Source organism: Artemia franciscana, chromosome 14, assembly GCF_032884065.1.
Source record: "Artemia franciscana chromosome 14, ASM3288406v1, whole genome shotgun sequence".
Taxonomy (NCBI): Eukaryota; Metazoa; Arthropoda; class Branchiopoda; order Anostraca; family Artemiidae; genus Artemia; species Artemia franciscana.
Genome location: NC_088876.1, coordinates 25,844,747 through 25,864,131, shown reverse-complemented (window position 1 = coordinate 25,864,131; position 19,385 = coordinate 25,844,747). Strand labels below are relative to the sequence as shown.

The 19,385-nt window shown below is 35.0% G+C and overlaps 1 protein-coding gene across 1 annotated transcript; it reads right to left on the bottom strand.

The window, feature by feature from the left end:
• Window positions 1-14,552: 14,552 nt before the first annotated feature.
• On the bottom strand, window positions 14,553-16,403 carry LOC136035763 (uncharacterized). The gene has a single exon (XM_065717733.1). It carries the CDS (start codon window positions 16,401-16,403, stop codon window positions 14,553-14,555), a length of 1,851 nt encoding a protein of 616 aa, XP_065573805.1.
• Window positions 16,404-19,385: the final 2,982 nt, after the last annotated feature.

Sequence of the window (19,385 nt, the reverse complement as noted above, 5' to 3'; positions counted from 1 at the left end):
TCGAACTTACTGTTTCATTATAAATCCATTTTTTACACTTTAATAGCTCAAAAAGTGCTTAAATTTGAATTTACAGTAGAAGCAATTATTATATTTGTAAAGAGCATAACAAAGGCATCAAGTAGTATGTTCACTTTATCTGTAAGTCAGTTATATTAACTGCTATAAATTTGCCACTTAACTAGAATTTTACCATGTTTCCTTCCAAAGAGCCCCAATTCTGTGCTAAAACCTGTAATAATACCAACATAAAATTTTTAATGTTAAGTGTAACCCAACCATTCTTTGGTTTTCAGTGTTTCTCACTCATAAAAAAGCCTAGTCTGTACAAAGGACAACTAAAAGCTAGTTTTCATACCTAAAACATTAAAACCACAAAAAATAAATTGCCAGTCCAGAAATGATAAAATAAAATCAGTAAGTCTCTTTTATTCTACACAAATATTTCCGTAAAGGATGCCATCTATACTCCTATGGAAGTAAGATTGTTTTTGCGGCTATGCTTACAAGGCTAGGAGGCCCAATTTCGGCTCATGCAGTTGCCGAGAAGTTAACCCTAGTTCCCACTGCTGCGTCAATCCCGACACGATTTTTTGTCTGGTGGAACAAACGTACGACAGAATCGGATGGAGGTTCACAAAGAAACGCAAAAGCGACTTTTGCGTCGCTGCGACAAACTAAAAGAATTCAAATCAGGTTCTCAAACAGAAGCAAATTCAGAAAAGGGCTTTTGCACTGTATCTGCTGAGTGAGTAAAGAAAGCAGGCAAGTTGTTGCTTTTAGGTTTATGATATATAGCTAAAGTTGGTTCACCAGTTTTTTGGAGAATCTTGTATGACAGGGATGAATGAAGGTGGAAAATAGAAATATTTGAGCTCTAGACATTGGAGTCCACAAGTTTTTCTAGGTAATCACTCACTTGACAGGCCATTATTCTAGGGATTGATGGCGAATTCTTGAAATCTGGGTGATCTCTCTATGGACTGATGACCTATTCTGGAATGTGGGTGATCAGTCTATAGAGTGATGGCATATTCTCTAAATCTGGGTAGCCTCTCTGTGGACTGGTGACCCAGACTGAGTTATCAATTCACAGCAGGTCACCTAGACCAGGCCAGTAGTTCTTAGAGAGGTCACCCAGATTTGGACAATTGAAGGATGGGCCATCAGTCCCTGGAATTATCACCTATCAAAGAAATGGTCATCCAGAAAATTTGTGGACCCCACTGGTTCTACAGACCCTAAGAAAGTATTAGCTTGATCTCTGACACCTCCCTGATCCCCTTATAGTTCAATAGAATAGGTGACAGGATGTACAGTTTTCTAGACAGATATATTCAAAGGTTTTCCTTCCAAATCAGATTCTCCTAGACAGTAATTATTTACTCCTCTTTGGAATTTCCCTGGGCAGGAGAATCATCCAAAGAGCCTGGTGCACAACTGTTGCTAAATGGATATGTCAGTTTAACAAGCAAGAGAGAAAAAAAGCGCAGCTATGATCTTATGTTAAGAAGTAAATAGTGTTGGTTATCCTCAAATTTCTGTTTACTTTAAAACTTGCAATTTCCAGTTAAATGAACCTTGTTGGGAGTTTCTATGTCAAATCCTTCCAAATGAAGAGAACTGAATGAAAAAAATGTTTAAATCATCGTTAAATTCCCTATTTAATTAGGCTCCGCTATTATTCTGCCTGTCATAAATTTGACAAATTCGAAACAGGATTGGTTGTGATTCATTGAGTAAAGGTCTCAGCTAAATTTTTAAGTTTATTTTGACCCAAGCTAAAACGTTCTTAAACTAAGTCGCTTCTTTGCTGTGAAATGAAACTGTTTTTAATAGATTCCAACATTATTATGATTAAGCTGGTGTAAAGAACAATAGGTAGTTAAAATAACAAATAGTCTTCTCAATTTACTTGTGTTTTTTTTTTCGGCAGAAGGTTTTGTTATGGACTAACATTAAGGAATTGTGCTTAGAATTGATATTTTTTCTTTTTTTATAGTTAGCTGTTTTGTTTTTGCTTGGTAACGCTAAGTAATATTTCCAATTTAAAGTAAAAAGGAGAAAATAAATCTCAATTTTGGTTATATTGAGATTCCCTATGTTCTATTTTAGTTATCAGCAAATGACTGACGATTTTGAGTTACGTTATATTTAGATTCTGTATGTTCTATTTTAGTTATCAGCAAATGACTGATGGTTTTGAGTTACTGTAAATCTTTCATTCTCAGTTAAAAATTCTTCTCTATTATGCACAGTATTTGGTCTTGGACATTTTGAGGTGAAGAATCTCATAGAGATCATTGTTGCCTACTTGCATAATAGTATCATTGTGCTAGACAGGCTTTGGAGGTGTATAAAGTCAGCTATGATAATTTACTATTGCGTAGGGTATAAAAATAAATTCCTGACGGTTATGCCAGATGGTGTTGGCTGATATTTTCTCAGACGGATTTAAAAGTTTTGTTTATTAGCTTCCCCTACTTAGTAGATTAGATTTTTTAGATGTGGTAGAACACAGTCATGTAGGATCAGTAGCAGGTAATGTAAGCAACTTCTTGATTTTATGGCGTCACCATAGGTACGATACAACCACGCTGGGAAAAGTACAAATTCTTCCTTAAAATTGGGATCTATTTAAATTGAGTTTGAGGCCAGATATGTTAATATGCGAGTTTTGAGAAAAAAATTACGGGGTAATGGAGGGCTCCACAGGGAATACATATATCGTTAAAGGTTCGCAATGACTTGTAGTTAACACTTGCGTAGTTTATGGCATCTTTGTAGGTTTGTACTGTGTTTTGCGCCAAATTCTGTTGGCATCAAAGATAGTAATGGCGTTATTGTTCTAATGTAATACTTTTTTCTTGTTCACTTTTCTTTTTGACTTGTAGGCATATCTTTTAACCTCCAATTTTCTTTTCTTCACTTTTGTATTTTTTCTGCTCCTCGTTGTATGTCTTGTAACAAAATATTTCTTTGTTCTTCACTTTTGTTTTTTATTTTTTATTAATTCTTGCTGTTGCATATCTTCCAAACGGATACTTCTTTGTTCCTCACTTTCAGTTTTGACTTTTAATTAACACTCGTGTAGTTTGATACATCTTTAAATGTTTGTACTGGGTCTTGCGCCACAGTTTATTAACGTCTAAGTTTGCAATGGCGTTATTCTTCTTACGTAATATTTCTTTCTTCTTCACTTTCATTTTTGATTCTTTCTGATTCTCCCTGTTTCTTGTCTGGTAACCATGCAGCTCTTTGTTCTTCACTTATATTTTTAAACGTTCAGATTCTTACTTTCGCTTGTGATTCTTGCTGCCGCTTATTTTCTAACCGCATTTTCTATAACCTAGCTATCATAAATCTTCTAACCTCATGTTGCTTTGTCCTTCATTTTCATTTTTATCCCTTCTGATCCTCGTTGTCGCGTGTCTTATAATCTAACATATTCTTGGTCTTCACTTCCTTTTTGGCTCGTTGTAATTCTTGCTCTTTGTAATTATTGTTTTTGCAAGTACTCCACCCATATATTTTTTGTCCTTCATTATTAATTTACGATTTTGTCCTTCAGGTAACTGCTTAAAACGACTTCTTTATTATTCAGTTTTGTTTTGATTCGTTCTGATCCTCATTGACGCGTTTCTAATAACCGCTTGCTTCTTAGTTCTTCACTCTGGTTTTGATTGGCTATAATTTTAGCCGGTGCTAATCTTTCAATTGAATATTTATTTATTCTTCACTTTCAATTTAGACTTGTTGTAATTCTCATTTTTGCAAGTATTCTAACCTCAAATTTCTTTGTTCTTCATTTTCGTTTATCATTGCTTCAGATATTTTTCAATGCCCTTTGACCTAACTACTTGGATTGGTTTTGTCACATATGATGGTCTTGGTTGTTCATTTTCACCCATTGTGAACTTGCATTCCTCAGGTTGTTCTCTTGATCTTGTCACATTTGATGGTCCAGTTGGTCATTTTAAGCAACTGTTAATTCAATTTTTATCTTCTACTTATTATGAAACTACTGAAAACCCCTTTTGCAAAAGAAAAAACATTATACTTGGTATTTCATACTTAACTGTGTTTCTTGATTAATTTTGCCTGCATCAATTCTTAGGAAAGAGTAGCCAACCAAGGTGATTCACTTTGGTGGACAGCTTCATTTACTTACGTAGTATTATTTGTAAAAACGGTGGGTTCATTGAAGATGTTAAAAGTAGATTAGCCAGGGCCCAGGTTGTTTTTCACAACAAGCAAAAATATGGATGAATTGGAAGATAAGTTTGGAAACCAAGATTAAAATATTGGAACCATTTTGGTTAGAGTGATGAAGCATGGTTCTAATGTTAGGCTGCTTCGAATGATGGAGGAGGACTTGTTAAGAGGTTTTCAAGAGAAACTCCTTATTTGTTGTCTTGAGTACCTGTCTGACTGACCTTATTTCAAACAATAAGCTGAACAAAAAATGTAGTTCAGTTCTGCTTTCTAGGGCTATAACGAAAAGAAATTTATAGGAATAGGACACATTCTGCGGATACCATGTTTGCCTTAGGACACGTTCTCCGATTCCATTCCTCCCTGAATGGGATGGGAGTAATTCATTAGGAAGGATTTGAGGGAAATTGGTGCTTCCTGGAAGGGTGTTGTATACCATTCACCCCATCTATATTTTTGAATATAGGTGGAATATTCAAAAACTTCTTCTTTTTTTTATTATTTTAATGTGTCCTACTTTTCCTTTGGCTGCTGAATCTTGCATGTGGGGAATATTCTTAGAAAGAGAGGGAGGAACAAAGACAAAGCAAAATCAATTTGAGAGCATGACTCATATAAGAAGCGAAGTTTTTCTAGTGTCTCCCACTGTCTTTTTCTTTCCTCTCCCATTTTTCGCTTTGTGTAATTTCCTTACATCTATTTGGTAAAGAAATTCTAAATTAAGTGGTCTTTGCTATTTCGAAAGGAAGCTTGAGTCGGACAAACATAATGATTAAACAGATATAAGATTCTGCATTGATTAAAGAGCCCAAATTATACACCAAAGAGATATTTTCAGTGAACCACCTTCACTCTATTTTAGATTTTTGGGTTGAGAAGATTGCATAAAAACCAGATATACAAGACCAGTGGTTTTTTTTTATTTTATTTTATTTATTTTGTTTGCTCTTTTGCTGGTACGTAGTCTTGAATATTTAATCTTTATATTCTAATTGTGATTTTAACCTTAAATCAGGGCTGTTTTTTCTAAATTTAAGAAACGTTTCTAGAAATCAATAAAAATATAAACGGGGATTGAGCAAAGGTACGATGCTTAAAAATGTTTTCCTTTCTGCCTACTTGTGGACTTCTGACCTGTTTCTGAACATATCACGTTTAAAATACAGACTATATAAGCTCACCAAAAAGCTCACCCCCTTAGGAGGAGCCAAAGGTGGAGATAGCTAAGTTAAAGCTCCGTTAACTTAAGTCAAGTGCTTTTCCAGATAGGAAAACATTCTCTTTAATTTTACCACCTAATTTTCAGGTATAGGAAGCTAGGCCCCTTTTCACGGCTAACAAAAATGGCTCAAAAACCAAACAGCAAAGTATTCATAAGTAACAGTTGTTCATAAAGCACCGATTAAACATGAAGCTGCAAAACTTATAAATAACAAAAAAAGAGCAATTTGATACAAACAGGAAAACCAGCATAGTTTTAATGTGTAACCTTGGACTCTATACAAGCAATTTGGGACGGTGAAGGGGTGGGGGGACAGATAGTATACGTTTGTGAAACACATTAAAAAACAAATATCTGAAAAGGTAATTTGTTAATTCATCTGTTCCGTCTTAATATAGATTGTTTTCAGGAACATATTCGTTTCAATATAAACTAATCGTTTCGGTGAAAAGGCCGGGAGAGAAGGCTATAAGGTGATTATAAAGACTTTGTTGCTCGTCTTTTGGAACATTAAATGGAAAAAAGAAAAAGATACCCCATTTGTGTATGTGAATCTATTAGTGATTTGAAACTACATCTAATTATTAAAGGTCACTTTTCACCAAACCTGTCTTAACTAGACCTACAGGGGAAAGCATCGCTAGTGGTTTCACAGAATCCGCCTACAAGCGGTTGCTCAAGTTCATTCGTCTCGTATTCTGTAGCAAGAGGCTTAGGAAATCAGAAAACATTTTTGAATCGTCACTTGTAAAGTGAAAAACACAGAAAATAAGAAAGACGCAAAATAATAAATCCAGGAAAAGACAAATATAAGCGTGATTTATGTAAGAAATGCTTTTCTCGATCGGACAATTTGAACATAAGAAACATACATACATAAGACATACATAAGAAACATAAGAAACTACTGAAAGGTGGTAAACCCTTTAAATTTGATTTATGTCTGAAGAAATTCTTCCATTTGCACCCTTTGTGTAACCATCATGTAGTTCATACAGGTGAAAAACCATTTAAATGTGACGTATGTAACAAAAGCTTTTCTCAAGAATAACTTGTCGTCAAATGCGGACTTGGACAATAATTGGAAACGTTTCAAATGTTTTCCAAATGTGAAAATGTTTCGAGGCTACGAAATTGGATAAGCATTTTATTTTGATGTGGTTCACGTACTGAATCAAAATTATTTTGTCTAATTTTGGTTACTATTAGCCAAATACTATGAACATCAAGCTTTTCTATCCTACTATAAATCATTGTGAAGAAATTTCTACTATATGCTCAAAACAATTTTTTTCAAAAAAACTTGTAAACAGCTTAAATATCAACGATTTTTTGAAATGAAAACTCCTCGTTTCTTGAAAAATATACAAGAAATACATAAAACCAAAAGTGAAAATGTTCCAAAATTTTCATATTATTTTCACCAGATTTTGGGTAGAGGGGACAAGAAAACTTACATCATTCCAACTCCCCTTTTTTTCAACATCCCCCTTGAAATAATCAAAACTATGTGCCAACAATGAAAAAGTTAAATAATTTAAAACCTTTGTCCCAGGGGCTTTGGGGGGTGTCACCCACGGAGTCGTAGCTATTGGACCTTTTGATTAGATTTGAACAAATTCTTACAAAATTTTAATCAGTTGTTGAGGAGCAAATGGTGCTGGTTACCCCCAATCATTTTTGGCTCTTAAAAAGAATAATAGAACACGATTTCCAGTTAAATGAACCCAGTTCCTTCTTCACTTAAATTCTTCTATAGAAAAGTTCCAAATAAGCTTGTGGGCAATTTTTCGATTTGAGCTTTCAGTAAAATGTTTATGTTTATTTTGACCCAAGCTGAAATATTCCTAAGGAGATCGTCTATATGCTTTGAAACCTGGCCATAATAAGGGGTTGTTGTTTGGGGAGGGGGTTAGCAAAACACTAAAAGTTTGTTTATATGCATTTTTGTTTACGTTCTCATGGGTTGGACAAAAAACTGGGGGGGGGGAACTATGGGAGGGCATTGGGGTACTCCATTGTTAACAGGAAGGGGATTATTATTCTGGTATATGACTACGTATGACATATTTAATAAGAAAGAGGGAACCGATTTCACAAGGAAAAAGTTTAGGTTGAATTCATTGACAAGTTTTTGAACTAAAATAATGTGATTAACAGGACCAAATGCCTTTGGAAATCAACGGAAATTCCATTTACATGGTGTTTTTAAGCTTATCAAGAATTTTCCAAATGGACTCGATATTGCAAACAAGGTAATGGGAAGCAGAAGTGGATTTGTAGATCCCGAATCTCCTCAGCTCAGTAAGAGAAAAGAATTTTTCATTCATCCAGACTTGGCAATCTCTCTCAGTAAGGATGAGATGGGCTTTAAAGCGCTATCTATAAAAGCAGTAACAAGAGAAAATGTGATATCAAAAGGGTCGAAACTTGTTATTCTTAGCTTTGTGATTCTGCTTCCAAGCTCCAACGGAGAAAAGGGGAATTGTATCAGCCGGTAACTCAGTAGATAATGCCGGAAAACTTTGGATGATAGAAGTGGGGAACCTGTTAAAGTTATTGATGGTAACCTCACTTGGGTCAGATAGTTTGGTTGATATTAAGCTGGTCAAGTCTCCTGTCAGACAACTTTTCCACGTCAGAATACGATTTTTTGTTTTCTATTAAACGATTATTGAATATACATGTATATAAAAGTTTCATCAAATTTAGTCTTACCCAACAAAACTTACGAACATGAGAAAATTTGCCTTATTTTAGAAAATAGGGGGAAAACACCCCTTAAAAGTCATAAAATCTTAACGAAAATCACACCATAAGATTTAGCGTATCAGGGAACCCCACGGTAGAAGTTTCAAGCTTATACATATATAAATGTGGAATTTTCTATTTTTTGCCACAAGACAGACCACGGATGCGTATTTATTTGCTTTTTTCCAGGGGTGATCGTATCGACCCAGTGGTCCTAGAACCTTGCAAGAGGGCTCATTCTAACGGAAATTAAAGGTTTTAGTGCACTTTTTAAATAACTAAAAAAAATTTACTCTCACGCTAATTTTTTCCCAGAATCAACGGAACCAAAATCTGAGATAGCTATTTTATTCAGCATAGTCAAAAACGCACGGTCCCCTTGGGAGGGGCTTTAAGTTAAAAACTTTAACCAGTGTTTTCACATAGTAATGGCTCTTGGGAAGTGCACAGACACTTTCAGAAGGATTTTTTGAATGGGGGGTAGGGGTTGAGTGGAGGGGGTTATGCGGGGGAACTTTCCATGGAGGAATTTGTCATGGGGGAAGAGAATTTCCATGGAGGGGGCGCAGGATTTTTTTTTGCATTCTTTAAAAGAGCAATGAAAAAATAAATATGAAAAGGTTTCTTCAACTGAAAGTATGGAACAGCATTAAAACTTAAAACGAACACAAATTATTACGTGTATGAGGGGTTCACCTCCCTAATACCTCGCTCTTTACGCTGAAGCAATTTTATTAATTTCAACTAATTATTCTACGGTCTTTGTGATTCAGGGGTCATTCTTAAGGAATTGGGACAAAATTTATTCTTTAGTGTAAAGAGCGAGGTATTGACGAGGGGGCGAACCCCTTCATATACGTAATAAAAACTAAAATATCTAGAAGGTCGTTACCTAAGTTAATTTGTAAGTTACATATATTTTTACTAATAAAAACGGTCGTAAAATTAAAATTTCTAGTTGCCTTTTTAAGTAACCAAAAAACTGGAGGGTAGCTAGGCCTACTCCCCCACTCCTTTTTTTCTCAAAATCGTCCGATCAAAACTATGAGAAAGCCATTTTGCCAAAAAAAAATAATATGCAAATTTCGTTTTAATTATTCATGTGTGTGAGAGCCAAAATCAAAATATGCATTAATTCAAAAACGTCCAGAAATTAAATGAAAAAAAAAATTAGCTGAAAGGAAGAAGTGACATTAAAACTTAAAGCGAACAGAAATTACTCCGAATATGAAATGGGCTGTTTCCTCCTCAAGGCCCCCGTCCTCTTTAAGCTAAAGTTTTTTACTGTTTTGAAAAGTAGAGTTGAGAGAAAGAGTCAAACTTTAACGTAAAGAGTAGGTTTTTTTTTGTTTATTATGCCTTTTTTGTGAATTTTAGTCGGAATGATGGTAATTTTTCTTCGCTGCTGTGGTAATTTTAGTATATCGTCATCATTATTCTGAGAAATAGGGTCCAAACCTTAAGATAAATGTGAAGGTTTAATATTTCCCTCTGAAACATGCGATTTTGCGAAAAAACCTGCAACTGTATTTTGAACCAAAAGGATAAGACCAGATTCTCTGATCTATTCATTCACTAAGCTGAAATTCTCATATAAGTTAAACTTTTCTTATGCAAGGATTTAATTATACTTGCCTAGAGAAAATTTCCCTTTTCAAGTAATTTTCAACGTATCTTTAATCTAAAAACCCTATACACCAATTTTTTTTTAATTTGATTCGGTTCAGGGATAGAACTCAATCTCAGCTTGCAAAAGCAGATATAAAATTAATGTCCTGGAAAGGACACTGATAGAAGTTTGGAACCCCCATTGGCATCTTTTACTCCTGTGGCTTTTAAATTAGTGCTGTTTTATATCTTCTGGGCAATTATTTTGTTTAAAATAATGCGGTAGTAAATCATTTTGTTTTTCAGTCATGCACTAAAACCGTAGATAAGCAGAAAAATAACGTACCTATATAGCGTACATCACCTAAATAAGTGTGCTTATAAAAAAAACAACCTACATACCGGAGGTGATTGTTAATATGGAGGGATATGTACAAAGACAAAGTTGTTGTGTTTAAAGTAGGGAATGAGCTTAATATCTGGTTTCGAATTAAATTCAGAGTTTAGCCGGATTGCATTCTATCCAAGGCCGTATCCAGGGGATTTGACCCCCACCTAAATGTTTTTCTGTAGTTTAAAAACGTAATAAAATGAATACAAACAAATTTCTGATACAATTTTATTCAAAACCCACCAAAAAACCTCTTTTGCAAATCCCCTCTACGAAAAAAATGCTGGATACGACCCTCGTTCTAGTCGGGCCAGGTTTTTATTTTTCGGAATTGAGGGTTCCAATGGTCGATTTGTTTACAAAATAATTAATTTTTGGCTACTAAGGACCGTTTTTTGTCCTTTAATAGTTGCAGCTACCGCTGCAGCTACGATCAGTGGGGGGGGGGGTGTCATCCTTGCTCATACGATATATATAATATATTTAATCATGCTATTTAATTTTATCATGCTGGCAGCGCTGCAATGGGCTGGACTGTACCCGAGGCTCGAGGAATATTTTGAATTTCCAAATTGTTATATATTACCTGTTCAGGTGTTCAGTACTATTGTGAAAGACAATAGGAAGGCTGTTTATTATTTTTTTTTTTTTTTTTTTTAGTAAGGATTTGCTGGATAATAATGGATTTTTTTGGATTATCACTTTTTGATCTGAAGCATTAGAATAAGGTGAGTAAATATGGCAAAAAATATACAGGGGCGTAGCTAAGGTTTTCAGTGCCCGGAGATGGGCTGAACTGTACCTGAGGCTAGAGGGAAATCTTGAATCTCCAAATAGTTACCTATTACCTATTAAGGTGTTCGATAGTATTGTGAAAGACAATAAGAAGGTTGTTTGTTATTTTTTAAGTAAGGATTTGCTGGATAATAATGGATTTCTCTGGATAATCTTTTTCCAATCATTTTTTGATCTGAAGAATAAGTTGAGTAAATATGGCAATAAATATGCAGAGGCGTAGCTAAGGTTTTCAGTACCCGGAGATAAATGTCAGCTTATCCTCCCCCTCACCACCATAATTTAAGTAAAGGTACTTGTATTATATACTGACCATACCTCTATAAATCAAATATTTAATTGAAATATACCTGCATTGCAGTTTCTCTCAATTACTACATTACTACACAATTATTGCTACTGCAATTATAACCGAATGCAGAGAGACCAACCGTTTTACTCCCATCAAACACATATAACTTCTTGAGTGTGGTCGGGAACATACAAGTACCTAAGAAAATCATAAGTAACTTATTTTAGAAAAAACGTCGCTTTTGCCCCCCCCCCCCTATGGCCACGCCACTGAAAATATACCTTATTGTTTTTTGGCAATAAAGAATAAAAGTTTTAAAGGTTAAAACAGTATTTACTGGGGAGTTAGTTATTGTTTATTTATTTTTTTGTTTGAGGGATATGAGTGGGCTGGAGGGAGGAGCAGGTTGAAGGGGTTTGGGTGGAGGCAGTTGTATTTGGATAAGGGTTGTTACCCTGTGGGTATTTGAGAGAAGGTGATTGTCTTTTTTCCTTTTCATTATTATTTTAATTAGTGTAGGACGCTTCTAGAAACATCTGTGCGGGTTTTTATGGCATTTGGTATTAACCAAGTGACATATAGCAATCGCAAATTCTGTCGGTCGGTCGGTCCCAGTTTTGCTACTTTAGGCACTTCCAGGTAAGCTAGGACGATGAAATTTGGCAAGCGTATCAGGAACCGGACCAAATTAAATTAGAAATAATCTTTTTCCCGATTTGACCATCTGGGGGGGGGAGTGGGGGGCTGGTTAATTCGGAAAAAATAGACAAAATTAAGTATTTTTAACTTACAAACGGGTGATGGGATCTTAATAAAATTTGATGTTAAGAAGGATATTGTGTCTAAAAACTCTTATTTTAAATCCCAACCGGATCCGGTGACACTGGGGGGAGTTGGAGGGTGGAACCTAAAATCTTGGATTGTCGGGATTGACGTACAATCCCGTAGATTGTCTTCGATGGCTTTGTTTTTTCTATTACTAATAGTCTTTCAGTCTTGTGCCAGCGCACAGTCTCAGATATTAATAAGAAAATCTGATTTGGATATGCTAAATTTGTTGCAAATAGAGGTAAATATAATAGATTTTTATTGACCAAGATTTACTCAATTTTCTGTGATAATTCTATTCTCTTTACTTCCGGAATTTTTCCCCTTCTTAAAAAAAAAATTAAAAAAAATCAATTTTATTACTTTTGATTTGCAAATTTTTTGTTGTTTCTTCCTCCTTGGAGAAAAGCCCCACTTCTTATTAAAAAATGTTTTGTTCCTGATATTCCAGTAAAATTGAAAGCACTACACGGAAAGCTTCCAAATATCGCTTGTATCCGTATTTCTCCACACCACCGCCTCATCAGGTTTTTTCAGTCGTAGTTTGTTTTTCTTTGTTCTTTGTTTCAGTTTTTAAGTCTTGGGCATTCAACTGTCTTAGCCACCTGTTTTTTAACGTGTTTAAATTGGTTCGTCTCTGGAATGTTTTTTATTTTTTCTTTATTTACTTTTTAAGTTCACATATGTGCAGTTTATTTTCCTCTTTTTTAATACTCCACAAGTGTCACCTTTGTATATAATGTGGGTGAAAAAAAAATATTATTACTATTTAGGTGAAAATTATACATACGTATTGCCTTTTATTCGCTAGAATTATATTCTCTAGAGCAAAAATCCTTTACGCTCAATTTTCCTGCATTATTCTTTATTTTATTCCTATGCCTTTAAAAATTTCGCTATTGATAAAGGGTTTTTAAACGGATTCTTCAAGGCTCTTTATATATTGTACTATTGACAATGAGATTTTCTACAGATTTTTCACCAGTCTTTTGGAATTTTGAAAAAATGAACTGAGAGTGCTGACGCTGTATAAAAACCACTGACGCTAATATTTTTCAGTTTCAGATATGCCAGTGTACATTCAGCACATACATTTTACAAATAGATAAATTCTCTCATGATTCCAACAAAGTTACGTGGACTGGATCCTTCTTATTTCCCAATTTTGAAAATGAATTTGACTATGGTATTTTTCAGTTCAGTTGAAGACGCATAGGCCAGAAAAATAATTATTTTGAAACTTCAGGATTTTTCAGGAAAATATTATAGTATCTATCAAACTGGTGCAGAAAAATATTCTACACCCTACATCGCCGGTGCACGAGTTAGACTGTATCAATGCAAAGTGTATGCGAAACAATTTTCTATTAATTCTCATTTGTAAGAACATATGATGTTTCTTAACGAAGAAAAACCATTCAAATGAGAGATACTAATTAAATTGTTTCCTCTAAGCTCTTATTTACCCACACATATGAGAGTTCATGTTTGAGAGAAACCATAAAAATCTTAAATACGTTAAAAATCATCTTTTGGGTTTCTAGCTTACACGCCCATTTAAGGCTTCGTAATGAATAAAAGTTGTTTATCATTGAGGAACATACTGCTAAATAGCGTCAAACTGTAAGTGATGAACTAACTGTAAAAACCATTTGCTAAGCTGTCCTCAAAGGCAGATCAGAAAGCCATTCATGCCAAAAAAAGATCAAAGCGTTGTGAAAATACATTGACCAGGGCCCCTTTATTGGGAAATATTTGAGTAACATGAAAATGTCAGGTATGACCTTTAAGCGTAAGAGTGAAGATATGTCTCTTAAAGTTTCAACAAAATTCAAGTTAACAAAGTAATTAAGTTTTAGAGTGAGTTTTTACTCCCCAGAAGCTTTGATTAGGCTTTCACTCTCCAAACGCTTACTCTACTAATTATCAAGTAAGTAGATGTACACATGTAGCATATAGTGCGTGATACCATAGTAAAAATTAATGTGCCCCCGGGGACCCACCAAAAATTCTTTTAGAAGAGACTTATAATGAGTAAAAGATCCAACTAAATGTCAGAAAGCAACTTCCGTTAAAATTCGTCATGGTTTGTGCTTTGTCAATGTATGTTAATTTGATTTAGATCTTTCCGTGAGTGAGTTGCTATGATAGATGTTGTTATTGTTGTAGAGAAAATACGCTCGGCTTTCGCCCTCTGCGTCACCAAACAATAATTAAACTTACAATCATAGAAGCGAAAAGAACATACAAATCAAATAAATCAAATAAATCAAATCATCTTCTCTTCTCACCACACTCTCGTGACTGAAAAAAAAAAAAAAAAAAAAAAAAAAAAAAAAAAAAAAAAAAAAATGAAATTACAACCAGTTGAAAATCTTTGTTGAAGACCCAAAAACTCCCAATGCCTCCAATATTTTTAACTCCTTATCTTTACTAACACGAGTGAAACCTCAAACGAGAGGAGTGGACGTCTTCAGGCCCAATGATTCAATTTTTCTGATCAGAATATTTCTCTCAGTTGTGAAACGAGGGCATTCTGAGAGAACGTGATCTATAGTTTCATCGATATTTACACACCTATAAAAAGGGCATGACTTGCTATCTGTAAGATGATATAGTGCTTGACGAGATCTGGTCATTGCATGACCAGTTCTCAGACGGAAAATAGAGTTTGCAATTTTCCTATTTGGGTGTATAAGGTGATGTGGGATATAATGCCCCTCAAAAGACAAAACATAAATATTTGTTGTTGCAATACATCTATTATTAGTTCTAAGAGAACTTGCAGCAGAGGTTATTAACTTTGAAGTTTCAATTACAGTGAGAGCAACCTTCCAAGTAATTGGGTGGTGGATAGCCTGTTTGGCAATACTGTCAGCAATTTCATTTCCCTTAATCCTTATGTGAGAAGGAACCCAGACCATTTTCAGTTGAAGACCATCAGAAGACATTATTTTCTGAATTTTTCCCTGTAGATGAACAATAATTGGAATAACTTTTCCTTGCCTCTTTTTTAGATCAGAAAGAACACTTTTAGAGTCAGAAAAGATAACAAATGAGCCTGATCCTACTTCCAGCACTGTATCCAAAGCTTTTTGGAGAGCAAGACATTCTGCATGGAAAATGGAGATTCCATCTGAAACTCTAATCCCAACTGATGAGCCATTCCACTCAGAAAAAATGCCTATGGATGCCTTCCCATCATTTGAGACAGATCCATCAGTAAATATCTTTTCCCAATTATAAAATTCAACCATTTTAGCTAGTGTAAGTTGATGAAGGATTAGACTATTCATTTTATTCTTAGGGCAATCCATGCCAGGAATTTTTATATCTATAACATTATCAATGCTATTAGGAGTGTTGGGAGATATCTGGGTCTGACAAGAAAAGATTAGGTTTTCAGGAACACCTATGCCATTGAGCAAGGAGACCAACTTGATAATGGCTGGACTACTATATGTCTTCCGATTTTCATAGAGAAATGTATGATTTATGAGACACTCCTTGAGAACATGGAGGTTTTGGTTAGTATTTACTTTCATAAAGTAATTAGAAGAAAGTTTCAAGAATCTTTCCTCTAAAGAAGGTATATTAACCTCATTGAACAGAGCTGCAATAGGAGTACGTTTTAGTGCACCTGTGATTAATCTCAGGCCATGGTGAACTATTGATTCAATTTTAGAAATTAACTTTTTTGAAGCTGAGTAATAGACAGGGAGACAATATTCAATCTTTCCATATATTATAGATGTGAATAGTTTTCGAAGACTATCTCGGCTAGCTCCCCACTTTTGCCCAGCAACAGCACGCATAAAATTCAGTCGTTTTTCAAGTGCATCACAAAGATGAGAGATATGATCATTCCAATTTAACTTACTATCCAGCCACATACCAAGGAATTTCACATTCCTGGCAAAATTAATTTGTTGTTTATATAGAGTCAGATTAATTGAGAGACAATCTTGCCTAAGGTCAATTTTCCTAGAAAAAACCATGCCAGTGGTCTTTGGGATAGAAAAAACCAGATTTTTTGTATTAAGCCATATTGACAGTTTATCAATTGCTCCCTGGAGCTTGGGTTGACAAGCTTCAGGAGAGGAGCCTTCAGTCCAAAGGGCTGAGTCATCTGCATATAAGACAAACTTTATTGAGGGCATATCAGCCAAAATAATATCATTAATCAGTATGTTAAAAAGAAGAGGACTCAAAACTCCTCCTTGAGGAACACCTAATGAGACTGTACTAGCAGAGGAGCATATGGATCCAACTCTGGTTTTAATAGTCCTATTAAAAAGCATTGCCCTGCACCACTTCCAGAAATTATTTCCAACATTAAATTTATGAGCCTGTCTTAGGATTGCAAAAGGGTTAAGACATTAAGCTTTCTTAATGTCATGATCAAGTTGAATTAGGTTATCAAGGGTTGATCTACCTTTCCGAAAACCTGCTTGTTCAGCAATAAGAGAATTATCAATAAGGGTTTCAAATCTCAGCTTAATCGTTTTCTCATAGAGTTTAGCAATGCATGAGGTTAAGGCGATTGGGCGGTATGAAGCTTGGTCTGAACGATCCCCTTTACCTTTATATATTGGGACTAGAATAGAAGACTTCCAAGCAGATGGGACAGTGCCACTTACCCAACATCTGTTAAACAAGTAAAGAAGAGGGACCAAGAAAGTCGGTGGAAGAGCTCTAAGCATCTTATTGTGGACCAAATCTTCACCCATTGCTGAGTCATTTAGAGACTATATTGTAGAAGTTAGCACATCCATATCAAAATCTTTGTCAAGATTAGTGACAGACCCTGGGGGAAACTGAGCTTCCATAAACAGAGTTATTATATGTGTTACTATTTGAAGATTGACCTGCAAAATAACTATTCAAAGACTCTGCCACTTCATGTGGCTTGTACATAATTGAACCATCATTGGACTTAATCTTTGGAGTAGACTGATCACTATGCTGATAACCTGCAAATTTTCTAAAATTTTTCCAAAGTGTTTTAGAAGGAGTTGACTGATTTTCACAAATATCTTCCCAAGCTGCTTTTCTTTCAGCTAGGACATGTTTCTTAAAAGTAGCTTCGGCCTTTCTCATTTCAATTTTTTTGAAAAGGTTGCTTTTATCTAAAAGCCAGATTTTTCTAGCATTACACTTATTTTGTTTTAGTGATTCTAAATTATTATTCCAAAAGTGTACATTTTTTTTCCTATTTTTTACTAGTTGTGTTTGGAGTTTAAAAAATAAATTTGAAGCATCAATGATGCTTTTAGTGATATTTTCATTTAAAACATCTATATCATTAATTAGAGCTGGTACCATACTCCCCAATTTAAGTGCCCATGGTTTCCAATTATCATCATTGAAAATCCATCTAGGAGCAATGTTAAATTTAGAGAGAACTGGTCTTTTTGACAGTTCTGTAATAAGTGGGTAATGCTGGCTGCCAAGATTGTCATGGAACCTGGACACCTTACTATAAGCAGATAGTCTGCTACCAACAAAACAAAGATCAATGGTTGAGTTTTTACCATTGGAGGAGTGCACATAAGTTCCTAAATTCTTAGGTGTGATTAGTGTGTGGGAAATCTGACTGATAGATATTGAATTCAAGAGCAACAATGATTGAGGGTCTCTAGGGTGGGTTGAGTCCCACAGGGGATGGTGAAGATTGAAATCTCCAAGTATTAGATGGTTTGGGGAAAGATGTAATAATTTCTTGAAGGTTGGGTTATTGAAAGAAGAGGATTTATTTATATAGATATTGACAACTGACAAGGGGGGAAGGTCATCCATCTCAACCTTTATAACTAGTATTTCCATTGATGACTGGACATCAATATTGACAACAGAGCTAATCAAATCCTTTCTCACAAGAGTCAATAGGCCTCCACCTTTTTGAGAAGAGGAATTTAGGACCCTATATTTTCTATGTGATGTATAATTTTTAACGCTAAAATTTCTTCCAGGGGACAAATGGGATTCTTGGATGCAGACAATTTCTGGGGATTCAATGTCCAAAAATCTTTTTAACTCAACCAAACGATCATTGGGTAGACCTGTAGTGTTAAATTGAACTATTTTCATTCTAAACTGTTAGCTGTCTTTGATATTAAGGATTGTTTCCGTTTGTTTTTAGTTGCTTTCTGTTTTGAGATAGGTGAGAGAGCATTTGCATTTCTTTTAAGGAATTGATTTTTTGCTGGAGAAGGTTTTTTGGAGATTTCTGATGTTGGTTTTACAGGTGAAGTAGAGATTGGGACAGAGTCAAGATATTCCAAATCATCTTCAGAAATAGAATGATTTGAGGTGAGATCTTTAAATGTTCTATCAGATGGTGCATTTGAGGAACTAAAGTCTTGAAACATTTTTTCCAAACGGCCTGAGACAGAATCTTCAATTTGTTTAAATTTTGAGGATAGGAATGAGCTGATCATTTCAGGAATTCTAACTGTCAAGATATCATCAATTATTTTCTTGATTAGGGGTTCTAAGACTGTTTGTTGAGTTGACATGAATGGGCTAGGAGTGGGGTTTTCAGGGGATGGAATGGGAGGGAATTCTTCATTAGAAAGAGCTGGAGTTGTGTCATTTAGTTGCATGTTGGATTTAAGGATATCTGCATACTTTTTTTTTGCAGCACCAATAGTGATTTTTTCTTGTACTGCCTTAACAATAACCTTTTCAACATTTTTCGTTACAGGACATGCTTTGTCTTTAGCGTGATGGTTGCCAAGACAATTGGGGCACTTGAATAGTGTAATATTATCTCTCTTAATAATACAAGAAGATGTTAGATGGTTGTTGGCACATCTTGAACATCTAGGTTTACTGCGACATACTTTGGCAGTGTGGCCATGCCTTTGGCAGTGATTGCAGATCATGACACGGGGAATATATGTCTTGACTTTTTTTTCCATACCCAGAATACCAATAAATTCAGGAAGGTCAAGTGAAGGAGTAAGGATAAACCCATCAACATTCATCTTGTCAGATGTCTGTTGACCAAAAAGTGGACGTACTCTTGTGAAACCTTGATCCATCAGTTCATCTAATAAGGTTTCACATGTAAAAATACCCTTGTCAAAGAATACCAGCCCCTCAGGCATGAAGCCATTGGGGGAGTTTGAGTGCAATCCCTGAGAGCCCTGAGCTGAGGAATCCTTCTCACATGAGAAAGTTAATGATTGGTTATTATCCAAAACTAGCTCCACTATCGCTAGTATCTTGTTCAGTACTGCTTGATTTCTGATCTTAAGGCAGTTAGAACCATTTGAGGA

Bases quoted from the DNA above. Each gene is read 5' to 3' on its own strand.
- LOC136035763 (XM_065717733.1), bottom strand. From the start codon at position 16,403: ATGCTTTTTAATAGGACTATTAAAACCAGAGTTGGATCCATATGCTCC.